This window comes from Pseudophryne corroboree, chromosome 5, assembly GCF_028390025.1.
Source record: "Pseudophryne corroboree isolate aPseCor3 chromosome 5, aPseCor3.hap2, whole genome shotgun sequence".
NCBI classification, from domain to species: domain Eukaryota; kingdom Metazoa; phylum Chordata; class Amphibia; order Anura; family Myobatrachidae; genus Pseudophryne; species Pseudophryne corroboree.
In genome coordinates, this window is record NC_086448.1 from 769,280,247 (window position 1) to 769,299,858 (window position 19,612).

Here is a 19,612-nt window from a genome sequence, read left to right on the forward strand (position 1 = left end):
CACCACTATCTGTGTATTTCCTTCTCTCGAAGTATGTTGACTCCTCGGGCACAGTTTCTAGACTGAGTCTAGTAGGAGGGGCACAGAGGGAGGAGCCAGCCCACACTATTAAACTCTTAAAGTGCCAATGGCTCCTGGTGGACCCGTCTATACCCCATGGTACTAATATGGACCCCAGTATCCTCTACGGACTACGAGAAAAGGATTTACCAGTAGGTAACCAAAATCCTATTTTCTGCAAAGCAATATCAGATTTGCTGGAAGAATAAATGTTTTATAAAATGCTCTTTTTAAGTTGGTTTAAAGTCTAAATTCCCACGTAAAATGTAGTCAACCTCAAATGAACATACTAAAATGTTTTTTGGAGTGCAGGAGGAAGCTACTCCAAATCGTGTAGACTCCAAGTGAGGAGCTTAGCGATTATCGGCAGGCACAGAGCAAAGTCAGCAGGCCAGGAGTAGAACAAACAAATCTCTTGCTGGAGAACAAGGCCTATTATAATATTTCCTTCCTTCTCAACCAGTAAAGGTATTTTCATATATATAAGTAATTGGCTATGGTATAAATGTATTAAATATGGAGACAGCTGGTGGCTTATTATTATTATTATTATTATCTTTTATTTATATGGCACTACAAGTGTTCCACAGCACCTTACACTGGGGGTGATTCAGACCTGATCGCTGCTGTGCGTTTCGCACAGCGGGCGATCAGGTCATAACTGCGCATTCATATGCATCGCAATGCACACGCATGTCGGACAACAACAACGTGCATCGCCGGTCAGGACAGGATGGTGCGAACATTCTGATCGCACGGGCGTTCGCAAGGTGAATGACAGGAAGAGGCCGTTTGTGGGTGGTAACTGACCGTTTACTGGGAGTGTCCGGAAAAACGCAGGCGAGTCCAAGCATTTTCTGGGAGGGTGTGTCACGTCAGCTCCGGCCCCGATCAGCCTGTTCTCATCGCACTGGAAGAGTAAGTCCTGGGCTGCGCAAACAGTGGATTTTAGCAGCTCTGCATACACATAGGATCGCACACTTGCACGGCAAATTTACTCTCCCCCTGGGGGTGGCGACTATCTGAATGCAGGACAGCAAAGTTAGCAGCCCAGCGATCCGGTCTGATTCACCCCCAAAGTACACAAACAAATGAGCAAGACAAGAAAACTGTGACTAACAGTACAAGACAATGTAGGACAAGTACATGGTGTATAAACATTGTTGCCAGCAGTCATCAGAATCAGCTTTATTGGCCAGGTATACTTGCGTATACTAGGAACTTGTCTTCGGTTTGCTATACAACAGCCAAGTAGGTAACAGATAAGCAGGTGGTGGGGGGCAACTAAAGTCATACACATAGGTATACCGTAGGGACACAAGTGAGTTACATGTACGTCTGGTCAGTCATAACACGTCATAACACTCAAATAAGCAGCAGTGCATCAGTAACCAAGGGTTAGGTGCTGTTGTAGGGAGAATGGCGTAGATTATACTAAAAGTACCCTAAGGGAAGGAGAATCACATGAGGGAAGAGGACACTGCTCATAAGAGTTTACATTCTGTAGGGGAGGGGCAGACAGACAGAGGTGACACAGATGGGTTAGACAGTGAGCATGGAACAGAGGGTTAGGATGAGAGCTGGTTTGGTTTAATGATGAAGGGTTTCTTGAGAGCCCATCTGAAGCTTTGTAAAGAGGTGAAGAGTCTGATAGGGAGAGGTAGAGAGATTTCCAGAGATAGGGAGCAGCATATGCAAAATATTGGAGGCGGCAATGAGAGGAAGTAATCAAATGGCAGGAGAGTCGGCATGCATTTGTGGAGTGAAGAGGGTGGGCGGTAGTGTGAAGATCATATGTATGTAACAGATCTCTACATTTTCTATTATTATCAGGAATTGTACATCCTCTTTGATGACCTGTTTGCAGTGTGCTGGGGGGAATTTTGCTTTATCTTGATACTGAGTAATACTCTCGGGGGGGATGACTTGGGCTTGTTTTAGAATTCAGTGTTGCCTTTTTTCCTTTATACAGTTGCCAACTAAACTGACCGTGAAGTGTCAGCGATTCAGTGGCAATGGTGAGTCTACTGAATATTTACTTTTTTCAGAATAAATTGCTGTGCACATGGTTCAGCACACAGTTTTGTACTGTACATGTAACACGAACATAGATGTCTCAAAACTACATCTCTTTAACATCTATGTTCATCCTGTCCGTAAGCTATGTGAAGGCAGCCATATGCACAAACATAGCCAGATTAAGGGGGGGATGCAGGGCATACTGTACCCTGGGACCCCCTTTGTAAGGGGGCCCTGCCAGCCAGAGCACACAGACATCACTAGCTTTCCCTCTTAAGCAGCAGCAGAACCAGCAGCCAGAATGTGAGCAGGACAGTAAGCTGTGAAGGCATAGACACAGAAGTATCACGTTTCATGAGCCACCGATTGAGCTTTCCGACCAGTGGACAGATAGGAGGATGGAGAGAGCTGTAAGTGACACAGGGATCCCAGCTTATCCTCTTCCCTACTTAGGTGTCTGAGTCTTGTGTAAACTGTTATGCAACTAAACCATTTGAGTCTAGAGATAGAGATATACAGAGAAAGTCCTCCAGAGTCCTGTCCCAGTGTGTAAGTAGTACAGAGGTTGTTTGCTATTCTTGTATGTGACAAGATAAATTATTTTATTTTTCTAAGTGTATTTTAAGGTTAAGTTGTCTGAAAATTGTATATAGTAGTTGTCTTTCAATTAGGTGAAGCTATAAAAAGTACCCAGCCATTATTAAACTATTAGTTTAAAACAATGTATCACAGGGAAGTTTGACTGGCATTCTCAGGACACTCCCAGCCCCTGTAGCCCTCTATCCAGCCCATCAGATATATCTCATGGTACAATTGTATGCCGTACGATATATTGCATGCAATGTATAGCGGCTTCATCAATCGCATGCTATATATCTTATGCAAAAATAGCACAAAAGTACCAAATCGTATGGAATCACTCCCGGGAAGGTCCCGGGGGAGTTCAAAGGAAATTACATCCGAATTCAGCCTCAGACATATCGTTGTAGTGTATGACAGCATTTTAGATGGCCTATTGTAGCTACCTTGTCCTTTTGCCAAAATTAATCTGCTGCTTTATTTACACACACTTATAGGATAGTATGCACCTTATAGTAAATTATTAAATATTGAATGTTCATTGTATAAAAAAATTATTTAAAACATTTCTTCAAAGGAATCAAAGAAAGTTAAAGGGGGAGCAGAAAAAGAACGAGAAAAAAAAAGAAGGAAGTTGCTAGAAGCTGCTAGTCAGTGTGTTAAGTTGGATCGTTTTACTGTAAAACAACCTAGCGCTACTCAGTCTGTTCCGTCAGTAGAAGTGGAATGTGTACAGCCAGGTGAGCTACAGCCGTCAACTGGCCCTGTTGCTGCTTCATTGCTTGAACATTCTGAATCTGAAACACCAAGTAGCTCCGCATCTCTGTTAGATATCTATGTGCATCCTGATAAACCTGGCCACTCAACAGTTCATAGTGATATTATGTTATCTGTAGGCTCTGCTGAGCCTGTAATGGGGAGCGGGGAGAAAGTTAAAAGTTCTGCCATGGCAGTAGAATGTGTAGGTAGTGTGGAAGATGTTGAGGCTGTCTGTAATCTTTTTGCAAGACCACGGGTAGGTGAGAGGCCATTCTTTTTTGAAAAACATCCTATTCAACCATTTGACAGCTCTGATTTGCCATTTGCAGCTAAGAAAGTGTTTAAAAGAAAAGATGGCTCACAACGTTTTTGGGTTACTTATGACAAAACTTCAAATGCTCTGTATTGTTCTGTATGTTTAGCATATAGCAAAGATACAGAAAGCAATGCGTTCATTCTAGGTATGAAGTCTTGGACACATGTTTATCAAAGAATTGATGAACATGAAAACTCTAAGCATCACAATAAATGTGCTGAGGCCCATATGTATACTGTAATGCACAAAGATGTTGGAGAGCTGGTATTCTCTGTACAGAAAAAGAAACATAGAGAAGAGGTCATAGGTAACAGACAAGTTGTGGAACGAGTGATTGATGTCATTAAGCTTATAGGTAAACGAGGTTTGAGCTACCGTGGTAAGACTGCAGAAGCCGCGTATACCTTAGATGATCCTGTTTTAGATAATGGTAACTTTCTAGAGCTAATTATTCTGCTTAGCAAGTGTGACCCACTGCTGAAAACCCATCTAGATAAGGTTATTAAAAGCAGTCAAAAGGCACGTGCTGCAGGCAGCAAAGGCAGAGGAAATCTTGTGACATTTCTATCAAAGACCACAGTGAACCAGATCATAGTTACTGTTTCAACTTTAATCAAACAGTTTATCTCTAATGAAGTCCAAGAAGCTGGAATGTATTCTGTACAGTTAGACACTACCCAGGACATTTCTGTGAAGGACCAGTGTTCTGTGATTATTCGTTACGTCACTGATCAAGTACATGAGCGACTTCTGTCTTTAGTCAGCTGCACAGATTCTTCTGGGAAGGGATTTTTGGAATTGTTTAAAAAAGTCCTTGGAGAAAATGGATTAGATATTAAGAAGTGTGTGGCAAATGTGACAGATGGTGCAGCAAATATACAGGGCACATACAAGGGTTTTTCAGCTTGGCTAGGCAAAGAGTCGCCAAATCAAGTTCACATTTGGTGTTACAGTCATGTTTTAAACCTAGTCATTGGTGATGCAACTCGTTCCCCCTTAGCTGCTGCATCATTCTTCTCCTTGCTTAATGCAGTTGGTGCCTTTTTTAGGGAATCCTATCTCCGTATGGACATACTAGAAAGCTTCATGACTGATAAAAGTGGAAACCAAATGCGATTACAGACCATAGGCCAGACACGATGGTGGGCTAAAGATGCAGCTTTATCCAAAATTTTTGGTTCCTATAAAAACATAGAAAAAGCACTCTTTGTGGATGTCATACTAGCCTTGACCAAAGTTGAGGAGTCAGAGAAATTTCACCTGATCTACGTGCCAAAGCCAAAACACAAAAAGAAGCCCTGTTAAAATATGAAACCATCATGACTGCATTTATGTATTTACGAATATTTCAAATTACAACACCCTTATCTAAGTATTTGCAAACAAGTGGCCTTGATTTGTTGAAGGCTCAACAAATGGTTACCTCTTCTCTAGAGCAACTGGTAGTGATTCAGCGAGACCTTGCTAATATCAAACTTGTTGTTGACAACTTTATCACACACGTAAAAGAAGAACTAGTTAGACGATTACCTGAAAACATAATAGAAGTTCAGGAGGATTTCCCTGAGAAGAGAATCCGAAAGAAAAAAAGGATGCCTGGAGAACAGATTCCAGATGATGTCATTACTGATCCTCTGAAGGATTTTGAGGTTGGCATTTACAACAGGGTCTTAGATGCAGCAATTGAAAGCCTGAAAAGCAGGTTTGCGAAGAATAGTGCAATTTACAGAGATCTAGCTTGTTTATCTCCTACACAGTTTGATGAAGTGAAAGTGCATTTGCCAGACGATGCCTTGGAGAAACTGGGAGATATTCTGACACAATATGATGAGGAAGCAACCAAAGCCAATCTGCAGTTAGAATTAGTTAGTTTAGCTAAAAACTGGGATCGATTAAAACTTACGCTACCAGAAGAGTATTGTCTCACCAGGCTTGATGAGGAGGTAGATGAAATTGAAGAACTGTCATCCACACATAGATCTGAAGTTACTTCTGATCAGCAACAGGTAAATTGCAGGAGATGCCTAAACTGTGCTATATGTGTATATGACACTCTGAAACGCTACAGTTTATACTCACTGGCCTACAAGAATATAGGCCTAGCTTATAAATACTTGCTAACACTCTCGGCAACACAGGTAGCTTGTGAGAGATCTTTTTCAACATTAAAAGTAGTTAAAAACAGGCTACGGTCCACTCTTGGAGCAACACATTTGGAAGCTTTTATGCTGATGGCTGTTGAGAGAGATGTTTTGATGAACAATGTGGACAGTGAAACTGTCATTGACAAATTGGCTTCCCAGAGTGCATTATTACGAAAAGAATTGTTTTTGGATTGAGCTAATGGAGACCAGGAGGTATATATTTTTGTTGGCTGTTCTTCATTGGTTTCTAAATCCGCTGCTTAGTAAATACAGGATTATAATTCTGAAACATTGCTGGTTAGCCGATGTTCAATTGTATTCTAATGCCGGGATACGCACATTTTTCTGTCAATTTGGGTTTCATTAAATCTATGGCATATAATCACACAAATAAATTGCCTAAAGCCAAAAGCGATGCATAGTAAATATACCCCTAGGTAAGACTTGTTTCTTTAATTTGCTACTAAAAGGCTGAAAATGGGTTGGGTTTTCATTTTTTGGCACTTTTTTTTATTAAAAATATTGCTGTTTTGAGGTTTAAAATAGTAATTTTTTGTTGATTTTAGTTACTATGCACAGTGTTTACATTTTTCTGCACTTTATTGGTATTTTAATATTGCTGTTTTGAAGTTTGAAATGTTTGTTTTTTATTACTATGCACAGTGCGTTTTCAGTAATTACCAACTGTTATTTATATATTGTTATGCGTTATGTTTAACCTACATGCAAATAAATTATTTTATCTGATATCCATGTCTGGGCAATAATTATAAGAAATATAGTGTTGATGTAGATCAGAATAGCTATTGATAAAGATTATTGTGTACAGTTTGTACCACTGATGCACCCTACATGGGGGAACACATATGTATACCATCAGATTCCAGGAAAACAAACAGTGGAAGTTTCACTTTTGACAAAGCTTTTGCTTCTGAGAAGAGAGCATCCTGCCTTGTCACCAGGCCCCGCCCCTCAACAGACTCCTCCCCTCAGCAGACTCCACCCGCATTAGGGCTGCTTTGAGAAATTTCCCGGGCTGATTTTCCAACCCAATCCGCCCCTGGGACAGTCCCAGAAAAATGGGTCTGTCCCACGAAAATATCGGCACAGTTGGGAGGTATGGTATATGTACTGTGTGTACTGTATGTGTGTGTATTGCGTATATCAGTGGCATGCGATGAGGTCAGTGGCTGGTGAGGCATTACAGCCATAATGTCTGTCGAATCCTGCCGATGACCTCTACCGCCGCCGAGCCAATGCCCGCTACTGCCCCTGAGCCGATGCCCGCTGCCACTGCCAATGGCTTACATTCTCGCCCACCATCAACTGACCCAGGCCTCCGCCACTAATTTGCATCTCAGTCCAATGCCGCCAATGCCGGCCGCCTGCCTGCTCATCATACTTGTGATATATTGTATATTTTTATAGAAAAATAAATAAAAATTAATGTTTGGGACTGGGAATGGAGTGGGAGGAGGTCATGAATGCAATTTTGTTGTCCAGGGATTCCATTAACTTAATGGAAAAGGGTTTGAATGGGTTAAAAAATGTAAAAAAAAAATATGTGTGAGGTCCCCCCTCCTAAGTATAACCAGCCTTGAGCCGGTCCTGGTTGTTTAAATACTGTGGAAAATATTGGACAGGGGTATTTAGACAACCAGCACCGGGCTCTTAGACCAGTCCTGGTTCCAAAAATACGGGGGACAAAAGATGTAGGGGTCCCCCGTATTTTTAAAACCAGAACCGGGCTCCACTAGCCAGGGACATAATGCCACAGCCGGGGACACATTTATGTAGGTCCCTGTGGTTGCGGCATTACCCCCCCAACTAGTCACTCCTGGCTGGGGTTCCCTGGAGGAGTGGGGACCCCTTAAGTCAAGGGGTCACCCCCCCTCCAGGCACCCAAGGGCCAGGGGTGAAGCCCGAGGCTGTCCCCAGCACCCCTGGGTGGTGGGTGCCAGGCTGACAGCCATAAGTGTGTAAAAAAAAAAGAATATTGTTTTTTGTTGTGGAACTACAAGGCCCAGCAAGCCTCCCCCACTTGCTGGTACTTGGAGAACCTCAAGTACCAGCATGCGGGGAAATAACGGGCCCGCTGGTACCTGTAGTTCTACAACAACAAAAATACCCAAATAAAAACACAACACACACACCTTGAAAATAAAAATGTATTAAAACACACTTACACACTCACACATACTTACCTACATCCCACGCCGATAACGTCCACTTGTCCAGTAGAATCCAATAGGGGTACCTGTAAAAATGAAAATAAATACTTACAAACTTCGTTCTTGAAGCAATACACAGGGGGGGGGGGGGGAGAGAGAGAGAGAGAGAAACTTAGAAGATGCAAGCCCCCCTGTAGCAGATCAGGGTGTAGAATAAGCCCGGCTCGCTCAGTCACTGACAGCAGAGCCGCCTTGCTTAGTAACGAGACGCCTGGCAACATTAGTCTGAGCACCCCGGCACCGCATCGGGGATCACAAGATGCCACCCAAGAAGAAGAAGCGGAAGGGGAGCGCCGCCACCAGGATGGAGGGGAAACCGGGGCTACCTGCTGCAGATCCAGGATCTAGAGGGCCAGGTGGAGAGGTGAGCACCCTGTCCAAGGAGAGAGAGAGAGAGAGAGAGAGAGAGAGAGAGAGAGAGAGGAAAGTGGAGAGAAGGGGGGAAGAGGGAGGAGAGGGGGATATCTGAGTGGCAATACCCACACTACAGTATTCAGGGATCTGCAGACAAGTACAAGGAGGGTTGACCATCGGTCTATCACTGTCAGTCATGTATAGCGCTTTCACTTCAGTACAAACCAGTATATGACTCCAAGATCCAGCATTTCCATACAGTAGACAGATAATGTAAATGCACATATTACAACAACTATAGAGACATGGCTACTATGAAGTCACACGGAGAGCAGCACTAGCCACAAGGTAGGAAGAAAGTGCAATTAGATGATCCACGGCTGCTTACTGTATACAATGTCTGCTGGTCTCAGGAGAGGGGACAGGCAGGAAATAATCTGTACCCCGTACAGGGTGATTGATGATCAGGGAGAACTCTGGCCGCCCCCAGTACAACATTCGCCGCACTCACCCCTCAATCCCGCTTCAGGGCCGTCACTGCTGTAGCTCCAACGCCAGTCACAGCCGCTGGGTCCCGCCGCCACTTTCGCCTCCAGTGTCGCGTGTGGGTGATTGGACAGCGGATCCCGCACTGTATCCGCTGTCCAATCACTGGTGCCTCGCTGACATGGGGGTGGTGTCCCTGTCAGCGAGGCACTTGGATTAGTGCCGCTTTCCCTATCTTTTTTTCATGGGCTTTTACAGCCCAGTGCTTGGCCCCGCCCCCTCGCTCTGCCCCCGTTCCCATTATCTATGGGAGGCACTGCTATCAGTGCCTCCCAAAGTAATTTAAACACATACAATTATTACAGTTAAATAAAGAAGATACTTATGACACAGACTACAGTATGTGTCATAAGTATCTTTTTGTATGATTTCAATACTTAATCACAGGGGATGCACTGCCTCCCCTGAGTGCACGTCCCTGGCATATATGTGTGTGTGTGTGTGTGTGTGTGTGTGTGTGTGTGTGTGTGTGTGTGTGTGTATATGTGGTGGTGGTGTGTGTACTGTATATATGCTGTGTGTACAGTATGTGTGTAGTGTGTACTGTGTGTAACTGTGGTGGTGGTGGTGGTGGTGGTGGTGGTGGTGTGTGTGTGTGTGTGTGTGTGTGTGTGTGTGTGTGTGTGTGTGTGTGTGTACTGTATGTGTGTGTAGTGTGTACTATGTGTGTGTGTGTAATGTGGTGGTGGGTGTGCGCACTATGGGGGTAATTCCAAGTTGATCGCAGCAGGAAATTTTTTAGCAGTTGGGCAAAACCATGTGCACTGCAGGGGAGGCAGATATAACATGTGCAGAGAGAGTTAGATTTGGGTGGGGTGTGTTCAATCTGAAATCTAAATTGCAGTGTAAAAATAAAGCAGCCAGTATTTACCCTGCACAGAAACAAAATAACCCACCCAAATCTAACTCTCTATGCAAATGTTATATCTGCCCCCCCTGCAGTGAACATGGTTTTGCCCAACTGTTAAAAAATGTCCTGCTGCGATCAACTTGGAATTACCCCCTATGTGTGTGTATATGTGGTAGTGGTGGTGGTGTGTGTCTATGTCATAGTGATGTCATAGTGCAGCTGATTGTGATGTCATAATGATGTCATAATGCAGCTGATGGGTATAGAACAGGCAGCTGGCTGCTTCCTGGCTCATATCTGATATTGCTGGACTAGTGCCAACACACAGATAATTTTCTTACGCTTTTCTGATATTAGAATCGAGAGATGAATACTGAACAGAAGAACGCTATAGACCATCAGGTGACTGTGGCTCTGCGCATCCGTCCATTTAATTTGATGGAGACTAAGAATCGAGCCCAGTGCATCACACACCAACTTGGTCCGCAGACGCTGCTACTGAAGGACCCTGGCGAGGATCCTTATGACGTACTGCGCTCGAGCAGGACAAGAGAAACAACATTCACCTTTAACCACGTGTTCGATCAGGCAGCTACTCAGGAAAATGTATATGATTCCACGATGAAGAACATAGTGGATGACATCCTAGCTGGGTACAATGCTGCCATATTCGCCTACGGCCCAACAGGCACAGGGAAGACCTATACTATGATGGGTAAGCCTCGCGAGCCCGGAGTGATTTATCGCACCCTGAAGGACCTGTATAAGACGATTGAGGAGACCGGAAGGAGAGATAATTTCTCTGTATCATTGTCATATGCTGAGATCTACAATGAAACAATCCGGGACCTATTAAGACCGTCTTCTGGATCTTTGGCCCTCAGAGAGGATCCTTATGGTAACACCAAAATACTAGGGATTACTGCGTTCTCCCCTAGCACTCCTGAGGAGGCCATGAATCTGCTGAAGATGGGAAACAAAAGGCGCTCTGAAACAACAACAGCAGCTAATAAGACCTCATCACGCTCCCATGCCATATTACAAATCACCGTAAAACAAACAGGCAGTGATGGGGTTAGCACAGGCCGCCTGTACATGGTGGACCTGGCAGGATCAGAGCGAGCAAGCCAGACTACCAACAGCGGCAAGACCATGAAAGAAGGAGGTTACATCAACCGCTCCCTCCTCGCCCTCAAGAAGTGCATCATGGCACTGCGCGAGAAACCAGGCAGCCATATAAACTATCGGGACAGTAAACTGACCTGGCTGCTAAAGGGCGCACTGAGCGGGAAAAGCAGAATGGTTATGATTGCACACGTCAGCCCTGCAGATAGTGCCTTTGAAGAGTCACGCAGCACAATGACCTATGGGAGCAAGGCCAAATTCATCCAGACACGGGTGGAGAGAAACAGTGTCCCCCATGGTACTGCTGAGAGGGGCAGGGGGGACAAAGTGCTGCAGAAAGACATGCAGTTTATTATGAGACGCACTATGGCACCGCTGATGAATTTGCCCCGTGTAGTCCCTATGGCAAAGAATTTACAGTCTGCACATGAGATCAGTGCTACAGCTCGTGCCAGTGCAAATTCTTACACATATCTAGAATTAGCACGTAGATGGCTGTAGAAACACCACTTGGGCCGGTAGAAACACCACTTGGGCCGGCAGGAACACCACTTGGGCCGGCAAGAACACCGTGGTGGTAAAGGTGATTATAAAAAAAAAAAATGAGAGCTGGGGATTAGGGCTACTGGCGACACCCCAAGAAAAGAAAAAACGACACTGGGCAGCCACCTCATTGGTGTGTTGGAAGAGCTGCTAATTATTTGTAAAATATTGACAGTTCCATCTAACTCCTTGATACGTTAATAACTTTAACATTTAAACCTGGGCAATGTCGGGTACAGATGGAGCCGCGCTCATCTGAGGCGGCTCCATCGCAGGCGCGCACTCCCGGCGTGACTGGGCGATACGTCCGCCTGGTCACTCCTGGAGTGCACAGAGACGCTCCCATTGTGAGAGTCTCTATTCGGGCGCATGGACTGAAACGCTCTCCATTCAAGTGAACGGGATGCGTCGCCGTCATGCGCGCCCGGCCGGGTGGAGACGTTGTCAGCGATAGGAGCGCCCCTAGTTACAGACGGAACCGCGACTAGCATGGCTCCATCTGTACTTCAGCTGCTTATACATCATTTGTGATGTTCCTGGTTTCAGTTCATTATGTGTCACAATGACATTTTCTTGCATCCTTATGTATTGTATTCTTGTTTTGTGGCATGGGGGCATATTCATTATGAAAAAAACTGAGAAATAAGAATTTTTAGTTTTTAATTCTCACCCTCACATTTCACAATTTTTGATCATGATTCCCTTATAAAAATATCACTTCCGAAAAACTGCTATTTTTGCGAAGCAGCTTTTCGGGAAAATAAGATGATATTTATCACCCTGCAGCTGAGGTGTCTGTATGGACTTCCTCACACTGCGCATGCCACCACCGGCATCCGTAGCGCCTGCCCCCCCCCCCCCCCCGCCACTAATCCAGCAGCTGTAACTACATAGGCCACCCCCAGCAGCCGTTGTATGTCACCCATGTGCAGATTCCCCCACTTCCCCCACATACTCTTACAGGTTGTCCCCCACCCTGCTTGACCCCAACATAACATTATGCCGGCAATTGTGTAATATTAATAAAAACCACTGTGTGTGTACTATGTGTGTGTATATGGTGGTGGTGGTGGTGGTGGTGGTGGTGGTGGCGGTGGGGTGTGTGTGTGTGTGTGTGTGTGTGTGTGTGTGTGTGTGTGTGTGTGTGTGTGTGTACTGCATGCTTGTGTAGTGTCAGGGGCATATTGGAATGCTGGGAAACCAGGCCGGTCCATGCTGGTCCACTACCGTTGTCTCATCAGTGGCCGGCCGTCACCCCTCCGCTGGGCCGGCTGCCACGATCGGAGCCCAGCTCAGATTTGGCAGCATGAACTAACAGCTTCACCACGCATGCACAGAAACACATTGAAGCCAAATAAAAATGGCTGATGGGGGAGCTGCTGCACATTCCCAGCCTTAGCAACTCCTTCCATGAGCCTTTGCGGAAGCCATCAGTCACCACTGTTATAGTGGTGTTACAGGAATGGTGTTACAGTGGTGTTATAGAGTGGTGTTACAGTAGTGGTTAGGAGTGGTGTTATAGTGGTGTTATAGAGTGGCGTTACCGTAGTGGTTAGGAGTGGTGTTATAGAGTGGTGTTATAGAGTGGCGTTACAGTAGTGGTTAGGAGTGGTGTTATAGTGGTGTTATAGAGTGGCGTTACCGTAGTGGTTAGGAGTGGTGTTATAGAGTGGTGTTATAGAGTGGCGTTACAGTAGTGGTTAGGAGTGGTGTTATAGAGTGGCGTTCCAGTGGGGTTTAGGAGTGGTGTTATAGAGTGGCATTACAGTAGTGGTTAGGAGTGGTGTTATAGAGTGGCGTTCCAGTGGGGTTTAGGAGTGGTGTTATAGAGTGGCATTACAGTAGTGGTTAGGAGTGGTGTTATAGAGTGGCGTTCCAGTGGGGGTTAGGAGTGGTGTTACAGAGTGGCATTACAGTAGTGGTTAGGTGTAGTGTTATAGTGGTGTTATAGAGTGGCGTTACAGTAGTGGTTAGGAGTGGCGTTATAGAGTGGTGTTATTGAGTGGCGTTACAGGAGTGGTTAGGAGTGGTGTTATAGAGTAGCGTTCCAGTGGGGGTTAGGAGTGGTGTTATAATGGTGTTAAAGAGTTGTGTTATTGTGCTGTTACAGGAGTAAATATTGCGAACAAAAATCAACGAGTCTGGAGCTACCAATAATGTGGCATATAGCAGTACTAACTTGCCCGGACTCGTGAAGGCGAGCATGTTGAATTGATCCCCAGGTGTTCCTCAGAAAGTGCCTCAAGATTATGCAACCCATACATTTGAAATGAAACCTGGGACACTCATATGACCAGAATGCTCAGGCCATAAAATTCCAAAGAAAGTGGAAAACGGGAAGCCTCACTCATCATGTCAGCAGTCCTCATGAGGCTATTTTGTGGCCTCATGAATGCCACAAAATGGCTTCTTCACATGTGGATAGGTTCCTGGCGCTTCTTCAGTGACTATTTGCTCATATTCACAGGGAGTGTTTTTAATCTGAATTAGGGAGGCCAATCCCAGAACGTATTTTCAATCTCGGGACGCGGGATTGAAAAACGGTCAATCCTGGGATTCCTGGGATACCCGGGATTTGTTAGGGTTAAAAAAATAATCATACTTAGCCTCCTTAGGTCTGGCCGTTGGCGGGTCCGGGCGGCAGGCGGTGGTGCTTTCAGCGGTTTTGGGCAACAGGCGGCGGTTTCGGCAGGCGGAGAGTATCGGCGGTAGGAGGCGGGTGCGGGCATTCCGGGACATCGCGAGGCTTGCGTTGTGCTGCACACCATGACCTCTAACACCATGTCACGCTGCGCAGTGCATACAGCCGCACAGCTGGGAGCAATCGGAGCCAGGCTGCATCTGAGCCATGTGCTGAACAGGCTCAATCGCTGCCCAGTATTCAAAACAAGCTTTGGCCCAAATTCCAGGATTGCAAACTCCAATCCCGGAAATCAATCCCTGACAATTTTAGGCCAAAATCCCGGGATCCTGCCTATCCCGGGATTGGCCACAATAGTCTCAATGGAAATTGCGTTGGAGGTATTCAGTTAGCAGGGGAATACTCCACATGTGAGTCCCCGCAATTGGAACGAAGTCCACCTAAAAAAATACACAAAATCGGGTTGCGCGTGTTTACGCAGAATGGGTGGGTTTCTGTGCCTGAATCCCAATTTTTGGAAATGGGTAAAACCTATTTAATTGATCACCCGTTCCCCTCGCCGCAGGGATTTTTGCCGGCAATAAGTTGCGGGGTAAACACCACGGCTAGTGTGTCTCACTCAGGATGTGCTCACGCACATATGAAAACTCAGGTTTATGTTTGAATGCTAGCAGCAATTAGCCCCAGATCATATATACTAGTAGCCCCAATATGGCTTACAGCGCAATATGCTGCATAAATGGCACACATAGAAAGGGTTAAAAGATACCGTCACAGGGATCCTGGCGATCGCAATTCCAACATCGGAATCCCGCACAGCGGTACAATGTTGGCACCATAATACCGGCGACACATTCTCCCTCTCTGGGGGCGGGAAGTACTAAAGGAAAAATGCGGTAAAACTCACGAAAACGGGGGTTTTACCGCATTTTCAAATTTACTAAGACCCTACCGCCGCATTTTCGCCATCCAGGATTGGCGATACCCTATAGAAGCCTATGGGCTTCTTATCGCCGACCGCCGCAACCCGCCGACACTGCAGCCCCCGCCGCAGACGCCTCCCCCCCCCGGCTTACCTTCCTCTAGGCTGCCCTGGACCCGGAAGGTAATCTCCTCCTCCCCCTAGCAACGCAGCCGGAGGTCCTTCCGGCTGCAGGGGGGAGGAGGAGGCGCCAGGGGCAGCCTGTATCTGCTTCCCGGCGTCCAGGCAGTGTGGGGACCCCTGGGAGGTGACGGAGACCCCCGCAGACCACCTCACAGGTATCGCGGGGGGCCTCCATCACCGCATTGCGATATTGATCGCATATGTTAGTACATATGCGATAAACATCGCTGCGGTAAGCGGCGAGGGGCGGCGATGTATCTTAATACATCCCGCCCTGGGTGTCCATGACACCCACAGAGGGAGAATATAAGCTGTAGCGAGTGCAATGAACCACCGTGCCCGAGCGTAGCGAGCCCGCAAGGGGCTTTCTAGCGCTCGCCCCACTGCAGGAATACTGGTGGCCAGGATGCCGCTGTCGGTATTTCATAATGAACCCCATAGAAAGCACCATATATCCCTATTTAAGTGCCTACAGCCCCTATCTTACATGATAACTACGTACTACTCGCATGATTTACATAACACAACTTACATTGAGAATTGCACTTTACCTTTAGATTTCGGGGTCAATCCAATTACCCACGATTTACTCGCAGGTGAAAGTATGCACTTACTTTAAAGCCGGACTCATAGATTTTTGCGTGCGGGGGCGGGTTAATTGGATTGACCCATCAGAGAGCAGCTTTGTGCAGTTGGTACAGTTATACAATCGGGGACTTTACTAAGGATCTATTTGTTCAGAGACACATGAAGAAAGTATTTGGACAACCAGGAACATGTGCAAACTTCTTATTCTGTATGATGCTGATATATGACCTGCACTTTTGTCTCATACACCTCTGTGTGCACAGGGCAGTCACAGATCCGTACAGTTCGGGGTTACACAGGGTAAATAGTTACTTTCAGCAATCTATTGCTTTGCATGTACTCAGTGCTGCCCCTGGTGGCACTATTCCTGCAAAGCAGCACAAGGCCGCAAGCACACAGACCTCTGGCAGATGCAGGGCAGAAGGAAGGTGTTACACTATTACTATATTAGCAGGCAGTGGGGCAGATGTGTAAGGTATGACATGTATGATGTTACTGGTTAACAGGGTAAAATTACTGGCACAGGAGGCTTTGACTTCATCAGCCTGCCAGGTTAAGTGGATGGAACTGATACATATGATTCCTCTGCAATTGCTTTGCAGTCAGGAAGCATGTGTATTTCATGTGTCTTGTTTTATTTAGACTGGTCATGTCTGCATGCTGTGGAGTTTTAGGCAAAAGTTATATAAAGCCTAGAATGAATTAGTAGCTTGTCACATCACTGAGGCAAGAGGTGCAAGTGTCTCATAGTAAAGTTGCTAGAGAACTGTACGTTGGACCGGCCTGCACTGTGCACTGCAGACAATGCATACAGACTAGTTGAGGGGAGGATTCTATAGTATGCTAGTAGTCTGGTCTTACAGTAATACCCCTTTTACACTCGCAGAAAAATCCCGGGATATTGCACGTGAACGCGCATCATCCCGGGATTTTTCTCAGTGTGAATGGGTACAGGGTCCATTTCCCGGGACGAGCATCCCGGGATTTCATCCCAGGTCTCGACCAGGGTTGAACCCGGGACCAGTCCGGGAAGCTGGCAGTGTAAACGGGTATACCAGGTCAAGGCGACCCGGCACCCGTTCTCTTCATAGGAGGAGGCGATGCTCGGAGAAGATTATCTCCAAGCACCGCCTCTGGGAGACTCAGCGGTGACGTCACTGACTCGGCAATATGCCGGGTCAGCCCGCTAATGTGAAAGGGTCATTCCCGGGAATGAACTTCACTGCGAGTGTAAAAGGGGTATAAATGGCAGCAAGGGGACCCCTATATACACAATTCAATTTCAGGTGCTTTTTAATTGGGAATTAAATGTGACTGAGGGATGTGTAAGTGTTATATGCTGTACCTGTATCTCATATATAATGTAATGGCACACTGGTGTTTTCACTGGATACTCACACACATACAGTATATAGGCTTACCATACTATACATTTACACCAGGACACTCATGAATCACACAGGTTACACAGCCTGCATTTCACCTGGTTTTAAATTAATTAGCCACAGAACCTGTGTAATTCATGAGCGTTCCGGTTTAATGGGATGGTATGGTAAGACTACACATATACATACATGTATGTTCCATGTGTAAAAAAAAAATATATATATATATATATTTATTTATTTATTTAAATACACACTCCTTTCTCCTTTTATGTTTTGTATTTTTTTACTTGGCAATCCATTTGCTGCAGCTTTTATCTGTATACCGCACTTACGCTGCCTCTGGAATCTCTGGGGGGTATTCAATTGTTAGGAAAAAACAGACACCCAAGCGACTTTTCAAACAGTTGAATTCCCCCCACTGAATTTTGTTTGTTTGGCTGCGTACAAAAATCTGCAAGTCCGTGGTGAGATCAGGCCTTTAGGTGGGGAGATACAGCGGCACTGGCCCCCACGCTGCTTATAAAATTGACCCCTGCATGTGAAATGGAATTTACAAAGAGACAACAGAATAGATTAAAATATTTTGGATCCAAAACCTGATGCATTTTTCTTCCAATTTATTTATTTTATTAAGTTATTTATATAGCGCACATACATTCTGCGGCCCTTTAATGTAATGCTCATTGCTTATGTTATTAAGACAAGACTGTAACATAACCTGTCTGATTCTGATTATATACATGTGATAAGTGATATTGTGGTAACACCTTTTAATATTGTTTTGCAGCCAATTGAAGACAGGTTTGAGGAGGCAGGAAAACTACAGAGATATCAGTTTCAGGTACATTTTGTAAAGATTAATCAGAAGCAGCAATAAAACAAAGCAATTGAATAAGACAGTGTTGCGACCACAGGTTTTTGACCATCTGCAATGTGTCTTCACTCATTTTTCCTCATGTCCCATATAATTGCACAGGAAAGTGAGCAAAGAATCCTTATTGGGAATAAGAAGGTGGCGCAGATTATGACCGGAGGATTCCTTGGGGTCAGTTCAATTAGCCACGAGGGGAGCGAAACTCAGACAATGGCAGCTGAACTCTCCCCCGTCTCACTGCCCTATCTTGCTGCCCTATCTCACCTCGTACTTGTGTATATTTATAGACCTATGGGTGAGATTCAATAGTTTTCCCCCCTCACACACCCGTCCACGCACGCCAGCAGCTATTCAATAGTTTCTGCGATAACATCATTTGAGCTCGCTACCACCCAGGGGTGATGAGCTGAAATGTGCGAAAAAAGTGACCCGTTTGGATGCGATATGCGCGATAAAATAGAATAATTGAATATCGCCCCACGATCTCCCATCACTTTAGACGGGAGATCAGGTGGTGCGATATAACAATTGAATCTCGCCCTATGGGTCTGCGAACAAATAATCCATGAGTCCTTGAGCATATAGCTGCACTCATGGATGCGACTGTGTTGCGCCTAACTGAATTGACCCTCTAGTTTGTGAATCCTTTCCTATCGCACCCACAGGATAGAAACTGAAAAACAATTCATTAATTTTGACAGTAATATTTTCTATTCCATCTCTCTTCCAGAACCAGATTATTCATTAAGCAGTTTAGAGCTAAATTAGCTATGCAGCACTCTTCAGAAACACAGCATCTTCAGTGGTCTTGGCAGTTACAACACAAAACGCGACAGACTTTCTATTGAAAATAGCTGCCCCTTTAAATTCCAAAACCACTGAAGGCGCTGCAGCTTTAAAAATCACTGTATAGTAAATTTAGCACCTCATCTCTTGTCTACAGGGCCGTAACTAGGGGGGGGGATAAGGGGGCATGCGCCCCGGGTGCAGGATTTGAGGGGGCGTCAAGAAGTTACAGAGAAACAGGGTGTTTTTTTGTTTTTTTACCGGCAGTGCTGTGCTGCTCCAGTGAGGCAGCAGACAGCACCCTTGGCAATGTCTCTGACCCACCTGTCTCCCCACAGCTAACTCCAACGCTGTGCGGGTGAGCTCCAGTGCCTGGGATCTCTTCTATGCCGGCTACTGTCGTAAACTCTCTTCTTTGCCACGCAGTGCTGCGACTAGCGTGCGGTGCACTGTACAAGCTATAGAAGCACACTGTGCTCTCAGTTAGCAGTATCAAGCTCCGCTTTGCCTCCCAGATGGGGGGGATTTGGTATAGCTTATAGGTGGATGTAGTGTAGTGATGTAGTGTACCATATAGGGTATGTAGTGTAGTAATGTATTGCAGTATATAGGGGCATGTAGTGCACTGATGTGGTGTAGCATATAAGGGGATGTAGTGTAGTGATGTAGTGTAACATATAGGGTATGTAGTGCAGTGCATAGGG

The 19,612-nt window shown here is 45.5% G+C and overlaps 1 protein-coding gene across 1 annotated transcript; it reads left to right on the plus strand.

The window, feature by feature from the left end:
* The first annotated feature begins 10,127 nt into the window (after positions 1–10,127).
* LOC134929433 (kinesin-like protein KIF19) lies at positions 10,128–11,610 on the plus strand. Its single transcript, XM_063925063.1, has one exon. The coding sequence runs from the start codon at positions 10,225–10,227 to the stop codon at positions 11,482–11,484; it is 1,260 nt and encodes a 419-aa protein (XP_063781133.1). The 5' UTR covers positions 10,128–10,224; the 3' UTR covers positions 11,485–11,610.
* The last annotated feature ends 8,002 nt before the right edge of the window (positions 11,611–19,612 follow it).

Bases quoted from the DNA above. Each gene is read 5' to 3' on its own strand.
- LOC134929433 (XM_063925063.1), top strand. From the start codon at position 10,225: ATGAATACTGAACAGAAGAACGCTATAGACCATCAGGTGACTGTGGCT.